This window comes from Protomyctophum bolini, assembly GCF_963924005.1.
Source record: "Protomyctophum bolini genome assembly, chromosome: 1".
NCBI lineage: Eukaryota > Metazoa > Chordata > Actinopteri > Myctophiformes > Myctophidae > Protomyctophum > Protomyctophum bolini.
Genome location: NC_137862.1, coordinates 23,114,700 through 23,132,676, shown reverse-complemented (window position 1 = coordinate 23,132,676; position 17,977 = coordinate 23,114,700). Strand labels below are relative to the sequence as shown.

At 43.9% G+C, this 17,977-nt stretch overlaps 1 protein-coding gene across 1 annotated transcript in view; it reads left to right on the top strand.

Moving 5' to 3' along the window:
• adamts18 (ADAM metallopeptidase with thrombospondin type 1 motif, 18) overlaps positions 1 to 17,977 on the top strand; it is a 78,235-nt gene that overhangs the window by 17,672 nt on the left and 42,586 nt on the right. Inside the window, exons 4-8 of the mRNA XM_080761574.1 lie at positions 8,115 to 8,391; positions 9,635 to 9,852; positions 11,701 to 11,784; positions 14,134 to 14,293; positions 16,311 to 16,416. Of these exons, the coding sequence (XP_080617700.1) occupies positions 8,115 to 8,391; positions 9,635 to 9,852; positions 11,701 to 11,784; positions 14,134 to 14,293; positions 16,311 to 16,416 (845 nt within the window). The remainder of the gene's footprint in view (positions 1 to 8,114; positions 8,392 to 9,634; positions 9,853 to 11,700; positions 11,785 to 14,133; positions 14,294 to 16,310; positions 16,417 to 17,977) is intronic.

Below are 17,977 nucleotides of genomic sequence, written 5' to 3'. Positions count from 1 at the left end.
AAGAGCCTACAGTTTACACAGAGACAAGCTAACGACGCTGCTCTCCTCCCCCCTGTCTCATCCAGTGATGGAAAGTAACTAAAGTACATGTACTGTATCTCAAGTACTGTTTTTTGGTACAATTTTGAGGTATTGTACTTTACTGGAGTAATTCCACTTGCACTTGTACAATAACTTTTACCTCTACTCCACTATCTCAGAGGCAAATATAGTACTCATTATTTTGTACTCCACTACAATTACTTGAAAATGTTTACTTACTACTTTGTAGATTTGGATTATTTTAAGACAAAACTACTTTGGCTTTTTCAAAAGAGCAAATCTACAAGCTCACAAAATGTGTCGCATCACAACACGTTGTGAGCTTGTAGATGTGCTCGTTTCAAAATATGTATATGCTAAAACTTTTGACTTTTACTAGTCATACTTTTGTACTTTTACTCAACACAAAAAATCACTTTGTACAGTGGTATATATATAGTGGTATTGCTACTTTTACTTAAAAAAGAATCTCAGTACGTCTTCAGTATACAGGACTCAGCTGATGGCTGGAAGGAAGGCATGCATGCATGTGGTGCTGTGGGGCTGAAAGAGCCACATCACAGGCTGTTAGCAGAGAGAGAACATGATGAGGGAAAGTCCACGCTCATTCCCATGGAGAAAATAGGAGTTCGACTGGCGGTATATGGTTTGACCGGCCATCTGCGCACGCGCGTGTGCAGTGTTTGTGTGTGTGTGCATGCATGCATGTGTGCGTGCGTGCGTGCGTGCGCGCGTGCATGCGTGTGTGTGAGCGAGTATATGTGTAAGAGTGCAAATGAGGAAAAAGAAGCACAGAGCAAGAGATCAATCTGCAAGCTCAAAAAGCATGGTGAATGCGTCGAATACGACAGTGACGAATGGGTGTTTATGCTTAAGTAGGTTATCAGTACAAGTGTGACTTGTGTGTGTGTGTGTGTGTGTGTGTGTGTGTGTGTGTGTGTGTGTGTGTGTGTGTGTGTGTGTGTGTGCGCGAGTGTGTGTGCGCGTGTAAGTACGGTAGAAAGGTGAAGTGGTGTTTAGCTAACAACGTACATACCTTTAATCTTGCTAAGTCTTACAAGTGTTAATGTGAGGCCCTAACTCAAGGTGTGCTTATCAATGAGCAGCTGGCAGGGGCGTCTGGGTGACTGTCTGCGTGTGAAACTCTATCCAGCCAGCCTGCCTTCCTTTCATTGTACACATCATTATACCAGATCACATATCTGACTATCAGCATGTCTGTGTGTATACGATGTGCTTTTATCTCAGAACACTTCATCTCATGAGGGTGGGCGGCAGGGTTGTCATGTCTGCTTATTATACAACCGGTATGTCCAACGAAGCAATCTCATAGTCATACTGTAAGTTGAAATAGCTATCTACCCGTGCTTCAAACAAGCATGACAGCACTCTGTCCGTGTGTCCGTGCTGGCACCGTTGACCCGGGCGATGCACACACACTCCCTGGATGCCAACGACAAACCTCTGCCCCAATTTCGTCCTGTTATAATGCCAACATAAGGCAGATTTGAGCAAAACACATTTTCTTTATATTACTCGTACACATTTTATCCATACATCACCTAATCGGTATATACACTACTCTATAGAGCGTTGCAGTCCCGCCACCCCTCGAGAGACCCCGGAAAAGAAATCCCCGTTCATTTTCCTCATAGACTTTTCAGAAAGTATTTATTTAAAGACGTTTACGCCACGGACAAAGCCAACTCTTGTCGTGACAAATCATGACAACAAACACAATTTTTCGGGCTGAACAAATAATTAGAAAGAAGAAGAAAACGGAAGGTTACAACACTTTTTTTTTTTAATGTACTTCTTTGTAATTATTTGTTTGGTCCAAAATATTGTGTTTGTTGTTATGATTTGTCAAGAGTTGGCTTTGTACGACGCTTATAAGGTCTTTGAAATGTCTATGGGAAAAATGCATTGGGAACTATTCCCTGGGCCTGGCGTCGTCATGAAAGGGGGCGGGACTGCGACGCTCTATAGTCATGTGATCAACACGGACCTGTTCGCTTCCCCATTTTCCATCCCCATTGGCTATATTGCCTTCCAAAGTTTGCAGGATTGGTCAGTTTTGAACATAATGCCTCAAATCATGAGTGCAATTTGAGGGACATTTTGCACACACATCCCCACTAGGCAGAGGAAGAAATGCCACATGAACATTTTCACATCAGCCTCATGGTGGCGCTATAACTGGCCCATTGGTGTTTATACCTGTAACTACACCGATCTGTGACGCACACTCCCAAAGGTCAAGGAAAAACCTTTGACCTGCTTTTTCACATCTGCTCTTTATAGCGCCACCAGGAGGCCGACTTATGCACACATTTTTTACTTGGCTTCCAAAGTTTTTAGGAGTGCCCCGTTTTGTACAAAATGCCGCAAATCACAGCCTCCCATTGCGGTGAAACTGAGGAAGAACACACAGGTATACGTACGTACGCACGCACACAGAGACGTGGCACATTTATAGTAGGATTACTGTTGATGATGCCCATACTGTATATAACTATTACATATAATTACTGTTGATGATTGCGAACGCAGTGAGCACTTACTATGAGACCTAGCAGATCATGTCTGTGTGTGTGTCTGTCTGTTACCCATACTGTACATGTATATAACTATTACATAGGAATGAATTACTGTTGATGATACCCATACTGTATATAACTATTAATTACTGTTGATACCTGGTACATATGCATGACTATTATGTGTTTTTTCTGTTTCTGTGAGAGTAAAATTATCCGAATCATCACATCGCATCGCATCACACGCACGCACGCGCACACGCACAAGCACAAATTAATGTCAACATGTGTCTTAAACGTGGTACAGTGGTTCTCAACCTCAAGCTGTGACCCCCGAAAAACGGGGGACCCCCACCATGACAAGCTCTTGGAATTGTAGGAGTTGAGGCGGCATTCAATTTTGTTTTTATGCAGTAATGGACTTTTTCTTTACATCTTTAGATCCTTTACTTTGACGTGTTAAAAGTCATTTAATTGTCACTTCACTGTCATCTGGGGACACTGTCATCTGGGGACACTGTCATCTGGGGACTCCCCCAAAATTGTGTTGGGGACCCTCCTGGTGGTCCCGAGTCTCTCGACCCACAGGTTGAGAACCACTGTCTTAATAGACTGCTTCCTATTGGCAGCAGTGTTTTTCACACATGTGGGGAAGCAGAGGTCATTGTTTATCTTAGTAAGGCTGCAAATAGATTTGCACTGCGAAAAACATCCAGCTCAATCCTCCAGGATGACCGTAGAATGTTTTTGATTTGATTAGATTTTTGCAAAATATGGACGCCAGTTTGGTTAAACTGGCAGAATAATCGTATGAATTGAATTCAAATGTAAAGCCCTGTTCTGAAAACATCAGATGTAGACAATATCCAGAACTGTAAGCAAAGAAAGAGGGGTAGGGAAGCGTTTTGAGTGATAAAGTCACTTTTGTGACTTTATTTGTGTCATACTCATCGTTGTTGAAATGTGAAGTTCAGCAACAAATCATCATTCCACAATAAACACAGTACAGTCCATGATCACTGACAGTGACAGTTATAAAAAGAGGCAAACTCACTGCTATGTAGCTACACAATTTGAGTATTCATAAAAAAATATATAGAAAATATGTTCTCTAAACAAAATGATAATGTATCTCATATCTGATGATTTGAAACTTGTTTCACATCCAATCGTTGATTTGTTCAATACATTTACATCTACAGTATGCTTGTATTGGACTGTAGTCCCTTGCATGGTGATATGGTTTTGTAATCTCTGTGTCATCTGCATAATTATGGTTGCATATTTAGTTTGTTTTCCATGAGTATGAGCCAGTGGGAGCATGTGGATTTTGAACAGAAGAGGCCCTGGAACGGAGCCTTGGGGAACTCTGCGTATCATTTTTGTAACACTCACACGTGTAATTATTCCGGTTTACTGGTGTCTACGTGGTCCGCACGGTCCACATTCCAGACTAAATGTCCAATATTTAAGTATTCCTGGCTTTGGATTAAGTGTTGAATTCTGAGTACTTGTGAGTCTTCTCCTGCCGGTATAACACATTTACATTTTTCCGTAAAAAATAAAGACTGGTGTGGCCGTGTGGGACAAATGTCACTTTGTGATGGCTTCGGCGTGAGATCAGGTTGCAAAAATGTTTGGGGGGCAAAAGGACACTTTACCCCTACATCTTTCCCCCGTTTGCCTCTGTTTGTTGAGATAGCCTGTTGAACAGCTTGGCCTCTGTACAATAACACTCACAGAAGCAAAAGGGAGAGTGTGGTGAATAGAAATGAACACCTCATTTGACCCTGTGTGGAGTGAAGTTAAGTATTGAATTCCGGCTCCATTCGAGGTATGGGCGCATGTCTCTTTCACTGCATGTCTCTGTAAGAGGCTAGCCGACTATGAGAGGGTCTGTGTGTATCTGTCTGTCTGTGTTTGTTTGTGTGTCTGTGATGTCTGTTTGTGTGTCTTTCTGTCTGTGTGTTCGCTGCCTGGAGCTAATCCCTCAAACCCCTGGACCAATCGGCGCCAAACCTTGCATGCACATTGCCAGTAGACCATAGAGGTACCCACGACCCACTGCTTTTTGAAATGCTGTTTCATGAATTGCAGTTGTGAGATTTATTTTAGCTTTGATCCGTGCATGCAGGAAGGGGCACAATATCTTCCCCACTTCCCCACTGAAGGGGCAACAAGTGGTTCAGTTCACAAGTTCACACAATCCCCTGCTGGCTTCCCACCTGCCAACGAACGCTGCCAACTGTGTTTATCCCGGATCAGACTTCAAAAATACGCTGACCTGATATTTATAATATTCATAAGCTTGTGTCAATGTTCAGCTTTATTGTCCTACTATAAATTAGGTTTGCATGCTACAGTTATGTCAAGCAGTGAACTGTCACATCCATAAAAACACTTACACGCACACACGCGCATGCAGCTACGCACGCACGCACGCACGCACACACGCACGCATTCACGCACACACACACACACACACACACACACACACACACACAAAAAGCTAATCAGACAAGACTAATATAGAGCGCCAAAGTCCTGATGTCACTCGCTCATCCCCTGGTTCCAGGGGGTTTCCCTTGTTTTTTCTATGGAGAATAACATGGGGTCATCTTAAAATCGTCTCATATAAGAATTGTGGTCCAAAAAGAAACAAACTGTCTCTGCGATATTGTCTGGGAGGTCTCTCTGTATCGTTTACGACAGTCAGTCAGTCATATTTGATACAGTCAATATGAGAAACACCCAGGCGAAACAGCCAGGATGATTCTTTTATTGATTTGTTAATTTTTTAAACACAGTTCTTATATGAGGGTATCTAAAATCTCCCTATGTGGAGTATAATACAAATACAAAATTACACAAACCTGTGGATTTAGCGCCCTCTATCGATATTGACGCCAGACTTTGGTGCTCTACTCTGCAAAATGCAAAAGCAATAGACCATAGCCAAGTAAAGTGCAGAAACAACAAAATACCTAAGGCTCGACTGGTTAAAGAAATACGTGGTATTCTGTTGGGGTGGATTCTGACATGAACTTTGTGCTGGTCCTTTTGGTTATGGCCAGGGAGGAAAGCTGCCTCAGCAACCAGTCTCTCAGGGCTTGTTGCAGGGAAGTGGACTGATTTTAATGCTGTGTACCGTTGGGAGACATCCAGTGTTTATGTGTCGGTGTTCTACTATGAAGTCGCTGCTTCCCTGTTGGGGAAGAAGACAATTTAACCCTTGTCTCAGTTGAGCTGCCAGAAGCAGCAAAAGAAGGAATTGGCACAGGACACAGAATTTGCGTCCTCACCTTCGTCTTCAATGTTTGTGTTACGCAATGTCACTCAAAATTGTCCATTCATTGTCAATGGCATCTTGGGCTCCATCTCGCGCAGGAGCCCTATCTCCTTCATTTTGGGATTTAGTATTGTGTAAGAGGCGTTCCCCCGTAAAAAATGCTATCTTCACCTACATCCTTAAAACACCTCCGCTACCCATTATTATGCATAGGACATACAGTAGGTGTGGTTTCAGGTTTGGGCGTTACGCAACTTAAACCAATCAGTGCCATTCCCGTTAAGAGATCTATTATCCATAATCCATTATGCCCCGGATCTTGCCTTGTGGAAGAGCAATGCCTGCTGCCTTGGAATACACTTATATCAGGGTTGTTTTGTGTGTCCACTGTCCAGTATCTGCCATCCACTCCGCGACCAACGCAGCCAAGTTGTGCTGCTCCAACTAGACAATTAAACACAATGCGCTCAAGGAATTGACACTGCTGATTATAGGGAAATTATAATCACAGATTTGTGGAGAATTAAGACCTCTGAGCTGTGAGTGTTTTGCAACATGCATGCGTCAAGCCGAGGCAGCTCCAACTCAGGTTGCACCATCTGAGGAGTGCATTCTTTTATCAAACGGAATCGCATTACGGGTGGTTTGAAGAGGCACTTTCCGTTGTCCTTAACCTGTGTGCATGAGATAGCAACTATAGGGAAAGTGCATCAACACGCCTGCAGACACACCTCCACCCGCAAATATAGGTGTCGGCAAAATTAATAGTGGGATGTGCGGCCGCAAGATAACGTTTACACACAGTGGAAGCTCCTAAATGCGTAATTCACAGAAAATGTTATATTACTTGTGGATAAAGAATTACATACGCTCGAGCCCTTAATGTTTGTTGTTTTAGGACAAATTTTAGGTTACACACAACAGAAGCTCTTAGTTTTTTCTTTTAGTGTTAAACAGGAACTTTCTTAGTCCACTTCCTCTCAGGTGCTTGTTTTTATTCCTACTAACAGCCGATTCTAAAAACTCCTTCTAAATCCTGAACTAACTTTTTTGAATTTTTTCAAATATTAATTAAATACATATCACACCCATGTGAAGTGAGGGTCGCTCTTCATCGTCGTTTGTGTAGGACAAAGTTTGTGCACACACGCCAAAAGCTGGATATAGACACATTCCAATACGGGTCCCATGGTCGCAGGCAACGCATTTCCTGTAGGTGTTCTATATATTGATCCTGCAAATAGTCGGATGTCAAAGAATATGATTATTGGAAGAATCGTGGAAAGTTTAGAATATTTGGCGGTCCCGTTTTCATCGTTCACAATAGTGGTGGTTGTGAGCAATATCCTGCGCTACAATACAATAAAAACAAAAAAAATTGTATATTCCCTAATCCAATGGTAAGCTGTGTTGTTATCACTCCGTGAAGGAATGGCAGACTCAGCCATGGCAGACTCAGCCATGCCCCGAAATACCTGCAGGCGTGTGTCCCGAAAAATACTTTGATTCCTGTATGGATTTGAGTGCTTAGTCCATCACTGCTACGATGTCTGTTGTTTTTTTCTCTCCCTTTCCTTTTCCCATTGATATTGAGTTGGTTTAAGTGGTCGTGTTGTTTGAAGTTGCCACAATACAAAGTACATTGGGTGAGCAATCGTTGGCATGGTGTATTCTTCATATTATGAGCAAAGCTCAGCTCATTGCCATACTAGTATACTATATAAACAAAGATGGCTGCCAATATTTGTTATTTCTGATGCCGTTGTCTCTCTGCTCGGGTTGGCGGTGACGGCAAGACGTGAGGCAAGTTGCCGCCTGTCCGTGTCCTGTGTGAAGGATTTGACTTTGTGCTGTAGTTCATGTACCTTAAATCAGAAGAGACTGTCAGGGCTGTTGTAGCAATGGAGGAGTTTGATAGATGTAGGATTCGAGACTTTAAAATGTTCAATAGTTAATTTATTATATTTCTATACAGTAACACCTCTCCAAACGAAGTTACGTGCTTTAGAGTGAAATTATTAAATTTGTGTTTTGTGTAGTTATCTCCTAAACTGTTGTGTTGCATGCAATGGAAAAAAGAGCCACATGTGTTGCGATGTACTTATTATTTATTCCCAACTCCCAAGCTCTTGTTAATGCTGTGTGTGTGTGTATGTGTGTGCGTGCGTGTGCGTGTGCGTGTGCGTGTGCGTGTGTGTGTGCGTGTGCGTGCGTGTGCGTGTGCATGCGTGCACTTTTTGCAGTCAGGTCTGATTCGCGTATCAGATGAGGAGTACTTCATCGCTCCACTGTCCCACCTCCTGGCTGCCCAGCACAACTACAGCGCCCCCGGTGGTCATCACCCGCACGTCGTCTACAAGCGCTCCGCCGAACACACGATCCACGGTGGACCTGGCAACCCTTCTCTGCACAGCGCGGCCAAACCTGGCAACCCCTATGTACATCAGCATCATCAGCGTCACCATGACTACCAACACGGAAAGCTACAGAGGCAACACTTCTGTGGTCGCCGCAAGCAATGTATGTAAGGGACCCTTCTTACTTTGTAGGCTACTTTAAGAACCCATTGGGCTCTATTTTCGTCCCCTTAAAAAAACGTGTTTGAACAGTTAAAATAGCTACAAGCTGAAAGATGTTTTTCACAATAGTAAAAAAGGCAAAGTAGTTTAGGAATAAGGGGTTTAGCATGGACGGAAATAGTACGAGGAAAGAAGCAGTCTGTTGCCAGTGGCCCTGAGACTGCGTATAGCCATCCCAAACAGTCATGTTCATGGGAGGGCTTGGATCCTTGATGATTCTGCAAGCTTTGCTGACACAACATATCAGACAGTCTACATTTCCCTAAAGGAAATGCATGCATTTAACCCATTAAGTCTACAAATGCCTTCTAAAAACAGTTTGCTAAAAAACTTATGTTGCTATATCAATGCCCAGCAGGGGGATATCAAAAGCAAAGGCATGGCTGTCCCCTCCGGGTGCAGTACTTAGTTTAGACAGTTTTTGGTTTAGACTATAGTCATTGGTTAGACCAGTAATTAGTCCTACAACTACAACCTATCTGAAACCCTCACCCTAAACCTAACCTCCCACGGGGCAGCACACCTAAACCTAACCTTAACCCATGTCTAACCAATGAGTCAATGACTAGTCTAAACTAAGAATGCACCCCGTCCCCTCCCCATCCGTCCCATCTGCAAATCCAACCCTGCTTGTTTGTGTAGCTTTGGGCCTTTCTTTCACATGATGTTCTAATTAGTGCTACTTTGTGCATACATGATCAATATCTTTTATTCTAACATGGTGGCGACATTATGGGGTGTTGTTGGTGTTGCTGCTGAAGGTCATTTTGTTGTAAATAATGTTGTTCAACAGTCAGATACCTCTACCCCAGGACCTAAACTAGTGAAATAATTTAATGAATTTTTAATTCATTAATTTTTTTAGCTTTTCTTGGGGGGATATTTTTTGAAAATGTTTTGAAATAAATAATTATTTAAAACCAAAATGTAGGAAACAATAACATAAAGGGACCCATAAATTCATGGCTCCCTACGCAGTGTTTGTGAAGCAGTGTAGTGGAAAACAACAAACCATATATCTCTAGCTGCTAGAAAGTAGCATGGTACGGTCTCACAGGCCGCTGTGCACCGTCGACTTTTGTCACTTTATGTGTGACCTTGAACACGCCCGTGACGTCCACTGTCTAAAGCTTGTCTCGCACCCCCTCACCCCCCCCCCAACCCCCCTTCCCCACCCTGCACAGATGCTCCCAAACCTCCTCCTGCCGACGCCGACCGCTTCGTCATGCCCGACGAGTTCGAGGTGGAAGGACAATGGCAGGGAAGGGCTCGCCGGTCGCCCATCAACTCCAACCGGGTGGGCGGGCTGAACGTGGAGACGCTGGTGGTGGCGGATAGGAAGATGGTGGAGAAGCACGGCAGGGACAACGTCACCACCTACATCCTCACCGTCATGAACATGGTGAGACCATTATGGCAGAGAGAGTGGTGGTGGAAAAGGTACTCCAAAAGTAAAAGTATCAATACTGCAATGCAGACCTTTACTAAATTAGTCCGGAATTCAAATGTACACGAGTAAAAGTGCAAAAGTTTGTATCAAAATGCTGCTTTTAGAGTACCAAAAGTAGAACGTACTCATTTTGCAGAATGTCCCATTTCACAAGTTGTCACTGTCACGGTTCGCAGGTGTTAGGACCCAAGTGCAGAACTCAAACAAAGGCAGGACAAGAAGATCACATAAACTTGACTTTACTAGGGAAATTACATAGAAAAACAGAAATACATACACATGATACACTGAACATAAAACCTGACACTAACTTAAGATCCAGCACTGAACAAACACAAGGCAGAGTTTAAATAGTCACTGGAGCTCATCACCCAACCTGGCTCAGCTGGTCCCCACAGGTGATGGCACTCAGGGCAATCAGAGTCAGAGGAGCAGGACTTGGGAGAGACAGAGGAAACTCATGGACAAACAGGGGGGCTCAGGACGTGACCTTGACAGTACCTCCCGCCAAGGGACAGATCCCAGATGTCCTTCTAGGCCACTCTGGACCAGAGGACAACTCAGAATGACGGGGGTGGAACATGGAGATCCTCAGGTAGGTGGGGCAGGAGGAACTGGGAAGAAGTGGTCAGCAAGGGCTCTGGTGGGGGTCATCACAGAGACGTGTCAACATGGAGCAGAGGGCACATGCTGGTCATCAAGGGAGAGAGGACATCAGGGCGTCGGTCAGCCAGGGCTCTGGCGCGGTTCATCAACAAGACACTCAACGCGGAGCAGAGGGCACAAGCTGGTCGTCGCCTCGTCGGGGGAGGAGGGGACATCAGGATAATGGCTAGCCAGGGCTCTGGCGCGGTTCATCATCAAGACACTCAACGCGGAGCAGAGGGCACAAGCTGGTCATTAGGGTAGGTAGGGTGCTGCACAGGCTGGCCTCCCAGGTCAGCGCAGGCAGGAACACAGGACTTGACAGGAGCAGGAGGGTGGGGTCTCCAAGTCTCAGGAAGGCAAGACAAGGGGTACGTAGGAAGTTAGGATCCTGGCCACAGTGAGTGGCGCAGGGAGAGAATGGCCAAAGAGTGCTCTGTTCAGCGCTGGTGAGTTCTGCTGGGTCCAATGATGGCTGGATCTTACTGTCACGGTTCGCAGGTGTTAGGACCCAAGTGCAGAACTCAAACAAAGGCAGGACAAGAAGATCACATAAACTTGACTTTACTAGGGAAATGACATAGGAAAACAGAAATACATACACAAATTACACATGATACACTGAACATAAAACCTGACACTAATTTAAGATCCAGCATTGAACAAACACAAGGCAGAGTTTAAATAGTCACTGGAGCTCATCACCCAACCTGGCTCAGCTGGTCCCCACAGGTGATGGCACTCAGGGCAATCAGAGTCAGAGGAGCAGGACTTGGGAGAGACAGAGGAAACTCATGGACAAACAGGGGGGCTCAGGACGTGACCATGACACTCAAATGTATACATTATTTTTTAAACTAGCTCTGTGTAGATAAGAGTCTTGAACTTCAGTGTAGAAGATTCATTTCCAAGGGGCTGTTACAAAGAGAATCAAATCCCGCTTTGAATGTTGGTGAATAGTGCTCTGATTGGTCACCTAAAACTCTGGGGTGAGCAGGGCATGCTCTTTTTGTGGCAGATTCGTCTGGTTTCCAGGCTACATGCATGCATGCAAGCACCCACGCACACATACACTTATGGAATTTATATGATTTAGATGATAAAGTGTCCTGTCATGTCTTGTAAAGCCATTGATCAGTGTGTATTTTGATGCAGGTATCCAGTCTGTTCAAAGACGGCACCATTGGGACGGACATCAACATTGTGGTGGTCAGCCTGTTGCTGCTGGACGAGGAGCCGGTGAGTCCATCCACTCTGTTTGATTCTGGCTTGTTTCTACGTGTGCCAGTGTTGCCAGGTTTTGTCAGATAAACAAGCAACCAAGGTCTTTGAGAACAAGCCCAAAGACAAGTGACTAATCAAACTTTTGTCCATTGTCAAGGACCCCCGAATGAATATGTATTTGGGCCACGGTTCCCCCTGTGGTAATCCTTTTTTAAGATGTTTGGGAAATAATACGTATATAGGATTGAAGTGGTTACACTGAAGCAAGCCCAAATAAGCAACAAAAAAAAGGAAAGAATAACGCAACCCCTATATTTACAAGCGGCTTTGCAGGAACACAAGCCAAACTCGCTTATTATAAGCGAACATGGCAACATTGAAGAGTGTTTCTATACGGCCGTGCGTCTACCAAAGTGTTTATTTTTCCCCAGCTGAAAGTGCAAGGCATTCTTCTTAAAGCGCTCATGTGGGAGCGCTTGAGGGGGGAGCAGTTTCTCAATGATGACAGTGAAGAGTGCAGCCGTCTGCCCAAAGCAGAACATTTTTCAACTCTCGGCAACCAGATTTGGCAAGAGACACAAAGCGGTCAGGTTCATGAAAACAATCCCAAAAGAAGCATCTAGGCCACATGAGCATACACACGACTATTTGAAAATAGCCGATCGACAAGCTCACAGCGCATCACGCTGCAACGCAAAGAAATCTTGATGGAAATATGAAAACATTTACACATTATATACACACATCTTTTATGGAGGTGCCAGACGGGGATCCGCAGACAAATACAGTACATATTAATCTGTGCGTCCTTGACATGAACATGTTTGAGAACCACCACTGGTTTAAACAACATTAAACAGTAAGCCCAAATAAGCAACTACACCCAAGAAAACACAACCCACAACTACCAAGATTTACGAGCGACTTTACAGAAAAACAAGCCCAAAGGCGCTTATAATAAGCGGACATGGCAGCATGGCAAATGCGCATAGCTCAGGGTGAATAGACACTCGGCGGCGAGTCACAAACAGCTTTGTGGCGTTATGGTTAGAGTGTTCGCCCTGAGACTGGGAGGTTGGGGGTTTAATCCTGGGCTAGGTCATACCAAAGAGTATAAAAATGGGACCCACAGCTTCCCTGCTTGGCACTCAGCATCAATGGTTGGATTGGAGGTAAGTCCCTGTGACATATACTAGCATCATGTCCAGGGGGGGGGGGGTACTTGTACATCAAGCTGACTCATGCTAAGGGAACAGGAGATAGACTTCTGACCTATGGGCCCACAAATGATGCTCTCCTCATTATTGTTGATAACTCATGGACTAAGCAGCTAAGTGAAGGGCATGCGTCTGCCTCCTCTCACCTGCTTTTAAATGTCATTGCAGCCTGTCCAACATAACTAGGTATTTAAACCGGTATTATTTTTTTAAACTGTGCCGTTGCCTAAATGTTTTCAGAACCAATGCTTTTAAATACAAAAATAATTGTCAATAACATTAACGCCTTTTGTTTTTGTCTTCCATTTTTTTGCCAAGTTTGAACAAAGTTTTATAGAGTGACACTGGATTTCATTCTTAGAGCATGCTATAGTGCTGCCTTGCTTTGCGCTGATTCTAGATCAGCCAAAATCATCACCCAAGTTACACAGCATTACAATACAGTACACATTCAGCACTATATGAGTGGTATTATTACATGGACGTACATGGCGGTACCGTTCTAGTATGGTTCCGGTACCAGTTCTCGGTACTCAATCCTGACCTGATGAAGACGTATCAACGCTGAAACGTTGTCTTCCTGCAGTGCCTTTGTTCTTTCTGCTATGGGTCGCATGGCATGAGAAACGTTTTCCATTTTAATTTCTAGCCGTTTATGATGTTTTTTCATAATACTGTATATTTGAATGTCATTAAATGATGAATTGAGTATGAAGGACCCCAAATGAAAATTGTATTGAACTGTAAAAATCTGATCCTGTTTGGAGTCTCATTGTTTTTATCCAGCCTGAACAGCAAAAGAACGGATGGAAAATAGATTTTTGTTGCTAATCTGATTTGAATCTGACTGCATAAAACCAATCCCACTCCGATCTGGATGTGAAATCAGATTTGGGCTGCCGGTCTGAACAGCAGCCTAAATTCTAATTCTAAACACAGCAGTAATTCTTTGTTCATTCTGCTATTTTCTGTATTCTTTGCAAGCTTTAGGTTTCCCACAGAATTAAGATGTAAGAGATATAGTAGATAATAGATAATTGATCTTGACCCTCTTTGTGTGTGTGTGTGTGTGTGTGTGTGTGTGTGTGTGTGTGTGTGTGTGTGTGTGTTCACGCACGTGCCTGCCTGCCTGCCTGCCTGCCTGCAGCTGGGTCTGAACATCAACCACCATGCGGACCAGTCTCTGAACAGCTTCTGCCAGTGGCAGAGTGGCCTGGTGGGGAAGGCCGGGAAACGACATGACCACGCCGTTCTGCTGACTGGACTGGACATCTGCTCCTGGAAGAACGAGCCATGCGACACCCTGGGTACTGTCCGTGTGTGTGTGTGTGTGTGTGTGTGTGTGTGTGTGTGTGATGGCCACTGTATAAATGACAAGCGGTATGCCATGATTTACTTAAGTAAAACTATCAATACTACAATGTAGAAATACTCTGTTACAAGTAAAAGTCTGGAATTCAAAATGTAGGCCTACTCAAAGTTACAACAAAAGCAGAATTTCATGTTTTCAAATGTCTAAAAATCTTTTGAAAATAGCAGATCTACAAGCTTGTAGATTGGCAATTTTCAGATGGACGCAATGTCTATATGCTTTGTAATAATATTCCAAATCTACAATGAAACTAGTAACTAAAGTTGTAGTGGAGTAAAAGTACTGGAAATTGGAAATACGTAAAAAGTGCATATAGACTACCTAAAAAAGTACAGTAGGCCTACTTAAGTACAGTACTTAGTTACTTTACACCACTGACCATATGGCTACAGGAGCAGCAGATACTTGGAACAGTTGGCTGGGAACATGACCGTTAGATTATTACTTTTTTTACCGTTCATGGTTGTACATGGATTTATGTAGGATGTTGAAAAGGCCTTATAGGGCTCCACTCTGATGGACAATTTCCATGTTATGTGAATTGTTTTGCAATGCCATGCAAATGGTGAATAAACAACATGCGGTTGTCATGCAGAAACCTTGTATATCCACAATTTAACCTTTTATGTTGGGGGGGGGGGGGTCTGTAAATGAAGGCCCTACTTTATCATTCTACAGTCTCGCACAAAAGTAGTGGCCTGAATAGTAACCGTTTTTGACCCGACCCGACTCGTTTCCACCCGACAGCAACGAAATGTATATGTGACTTCAAAATAGTTGTGGTATAGTGGGGACAGAAGGACAGACAGACAGACAGACAGACAGACAGACAGACAGACAGACAGACAGACAGACAGACAGACAGACTAACTGACTGACTGACTGACTGACTGACTGACTGGAGGCTCCATGCATTTCATAAAGAGTCCAATCTGTCCTCTGTGGGTTTTCATATTAACACCGTTTACAGCGTGCAGGGGATTCTGAGGTAGCACGTTACAGCTGGTACCCCCCTCTCTAACATTCGTGCGTGCGTGCGCTCACATGCGTGCGTGCGTGCGTGCATCCGTGTCTGTGTGCGTACGTACACATATGATAGACATAGTTGTTGTCGGCCAGATGGTCCCAGATGTCCCAAACCACAAGAATGTGCTTTGAGATGCAAGGAGGGAGAGAGAGAGAGAGAGAGATAGAGAGAGAGAGGGGAGAGGGAGAGGGAGAGAGAGATATGTGAGGCCTTGATATGATTATGTTCTTTGTATCACTGTTACAGTCTTACCAATTAGTGTCTCCGTCATGGTGAGGGAGTATGTTTTGCACCCCGTCCGTCCGTCCGTCCGTCTGTCCGTCCGTGCACAGCTAATCTCTGGCACCATTTGCCCGATCACAACTGTGCACACACACTCCCTGGCTGACTTTTGTAAAACCCATTTTACTCCTTACTCCTTCAGGTTCTGTAAATGAATGCCCTACTTTATCATTCTACAGTCTTGTTTGAATATTTACTACTACCACCAAGATCTGCACCCACGGCGGCTCCACCCGGGCCGGCACCCTAGGCTTCCGCGCCATCTAGTACCTGTCTATGCCCTGTGTGGATGCTTTAATACCTGTCTTATGTCCTGTGTTTCTCATGTCCTGGTTGTCTCATGTCCTGTGTGTCTCATGTCCTGTGTGTCTCATGTCCTGTGTGTCTCATGTCCTGTGTGTCTTATGTCCTGTGTGTCTCATGTCCTGTGTGTCTCATGTCCTGTGTGTCTCATGTCCTGTGTGTCTTATGTCCTGTGTGTCTCATATCCTGTGTGTCTCATGTCCTGTGTGTCTCATGTCCTGTGTGTCTTATGTCCTTTGTGTTTTATGTCCTGTGTGTCTTATGTCCTGTGTGTCTTATGTCCTTTGTGTCTTATGTCCTGTGTGTCTTATGTCCTGTGTGTCTTATGTCCTTTGTGCAGGCTTCGCTCCCATCAGTGGAATGTGCAGTAAGTACAGGAGTTGTACCATCAACGAGGACACTGGTCTGGGCCTGGCCTTCACCATCGCCCATGAGTCTGGCCACAAGTAGGTCAAACACCAGCCACAGCACCACTTCATTAGCCTGGTTTCCAGCCTGATTCGCTGTGTTCCGTGATTTGTTTCGTCACTTCACTACTCAGTCTGGCCATCCTCCTGTTTGACTCGTATTTCACAACGTCACCTGCTACGTAGCGACGTTGTTGCTGATACATCATCAGACACTCTGCCCATGCTTTTCTCACTGCTGAAAAACATTAGGGCCATTTTGAGACTTGAGAGTAAAACCCATGGTAAAAAGTAAACATTAGTTTGATTCACTTGTCCAATATCATAATATGTCAGATTCAGTATTACAAAAAAACTGTGTGGGGTGAGTTTATTGAATGATAAGGGGATGAACGGTTGCAGGGCAACAACAGTAGTGGCACATTGATATGACGTCAAACTGCATGTTTTTTTTTACCAAACTGCACCACAGACCAATCAGAAGCCTCGGGTCGATTCTCAGTTTTGTGTGAAAAGTGCCAAAACAAATCACGGAACAAAGCGAATCAGGCTGGAAACCTTCATATCATGAACCTTCATATCATGAACCTTCATATCATGAACCTTCATATCATATCACAGGCATTATATTAGAATACCCGTAGGCTGGAAACCCTCATATCATATCATATCACAGGCATTATATTAGAAAACATTCTTCTACCCTTTAACATTGATAGCCGACCTGCTTGCTCAGGGGATGAACTGAATTTTGAACATCGGGTCAAACTTCGTGTCAGATCCCGTGTCTAGGTGATACATGACCTTTGACATGATTTAAATGTCTCGATAGAAGAGCAATGATACCAAATACAACCAACCCCAGTTATATTGTAATAGAATACGGGACAAAAATGTGGTTTTATTCATTCATTCGTTATATAGTGAGGCTTTAAGCAATTAAATAATTCATACAAACTTCCTCAAGCCCAGCTGCACTGGGCTTGAGGAAGGAGTCTCACTTCTGGGAAATCAGGGCCCCAGGACGATATATTACACGGGACCCCCGTATCATTTGTTGAATGATAAAATCTATAAATAACGTTCCACCCGGGGTCTTCCATAATAACTCTTCACTCCCGGGAGGGTTAAAGCTCTTCTCTTTGAAGCTCCTTTTTTACAGCTTTATAAATCTGTATTGAGTGACATAAATAAATATGTCCCAATTTAAAATGATGAACACACATTGGGATACGTATACTTCATCCTGTGAATAACATATCGTTGCAGTCAAAATTGTTTGTTTTGTTTTCTTTCGTGAATGAATGCCCTATACTTTATCACACAAAAGTCTCACACAAGTGTAGTGAACATAGCAGATTTACAGGCTCACAATGTGCAGATTGCATGGCTACTTTAACTATAAATTTGTTTAGGCCTTAAATTTTTCCACCTGACGGCAACATTATTTTGCCACGGGCCACACCATGCTATAGTTTAATTGTATTTACATGTTTCCGTTGAGATAAGATTTATATATCTTTGTAGATTTCGATGCTGAAGTAAGATTACTCCAGCTGCGCTGGCAGGGGCCACCGCACCAACTAGAAGCAACTTGTAC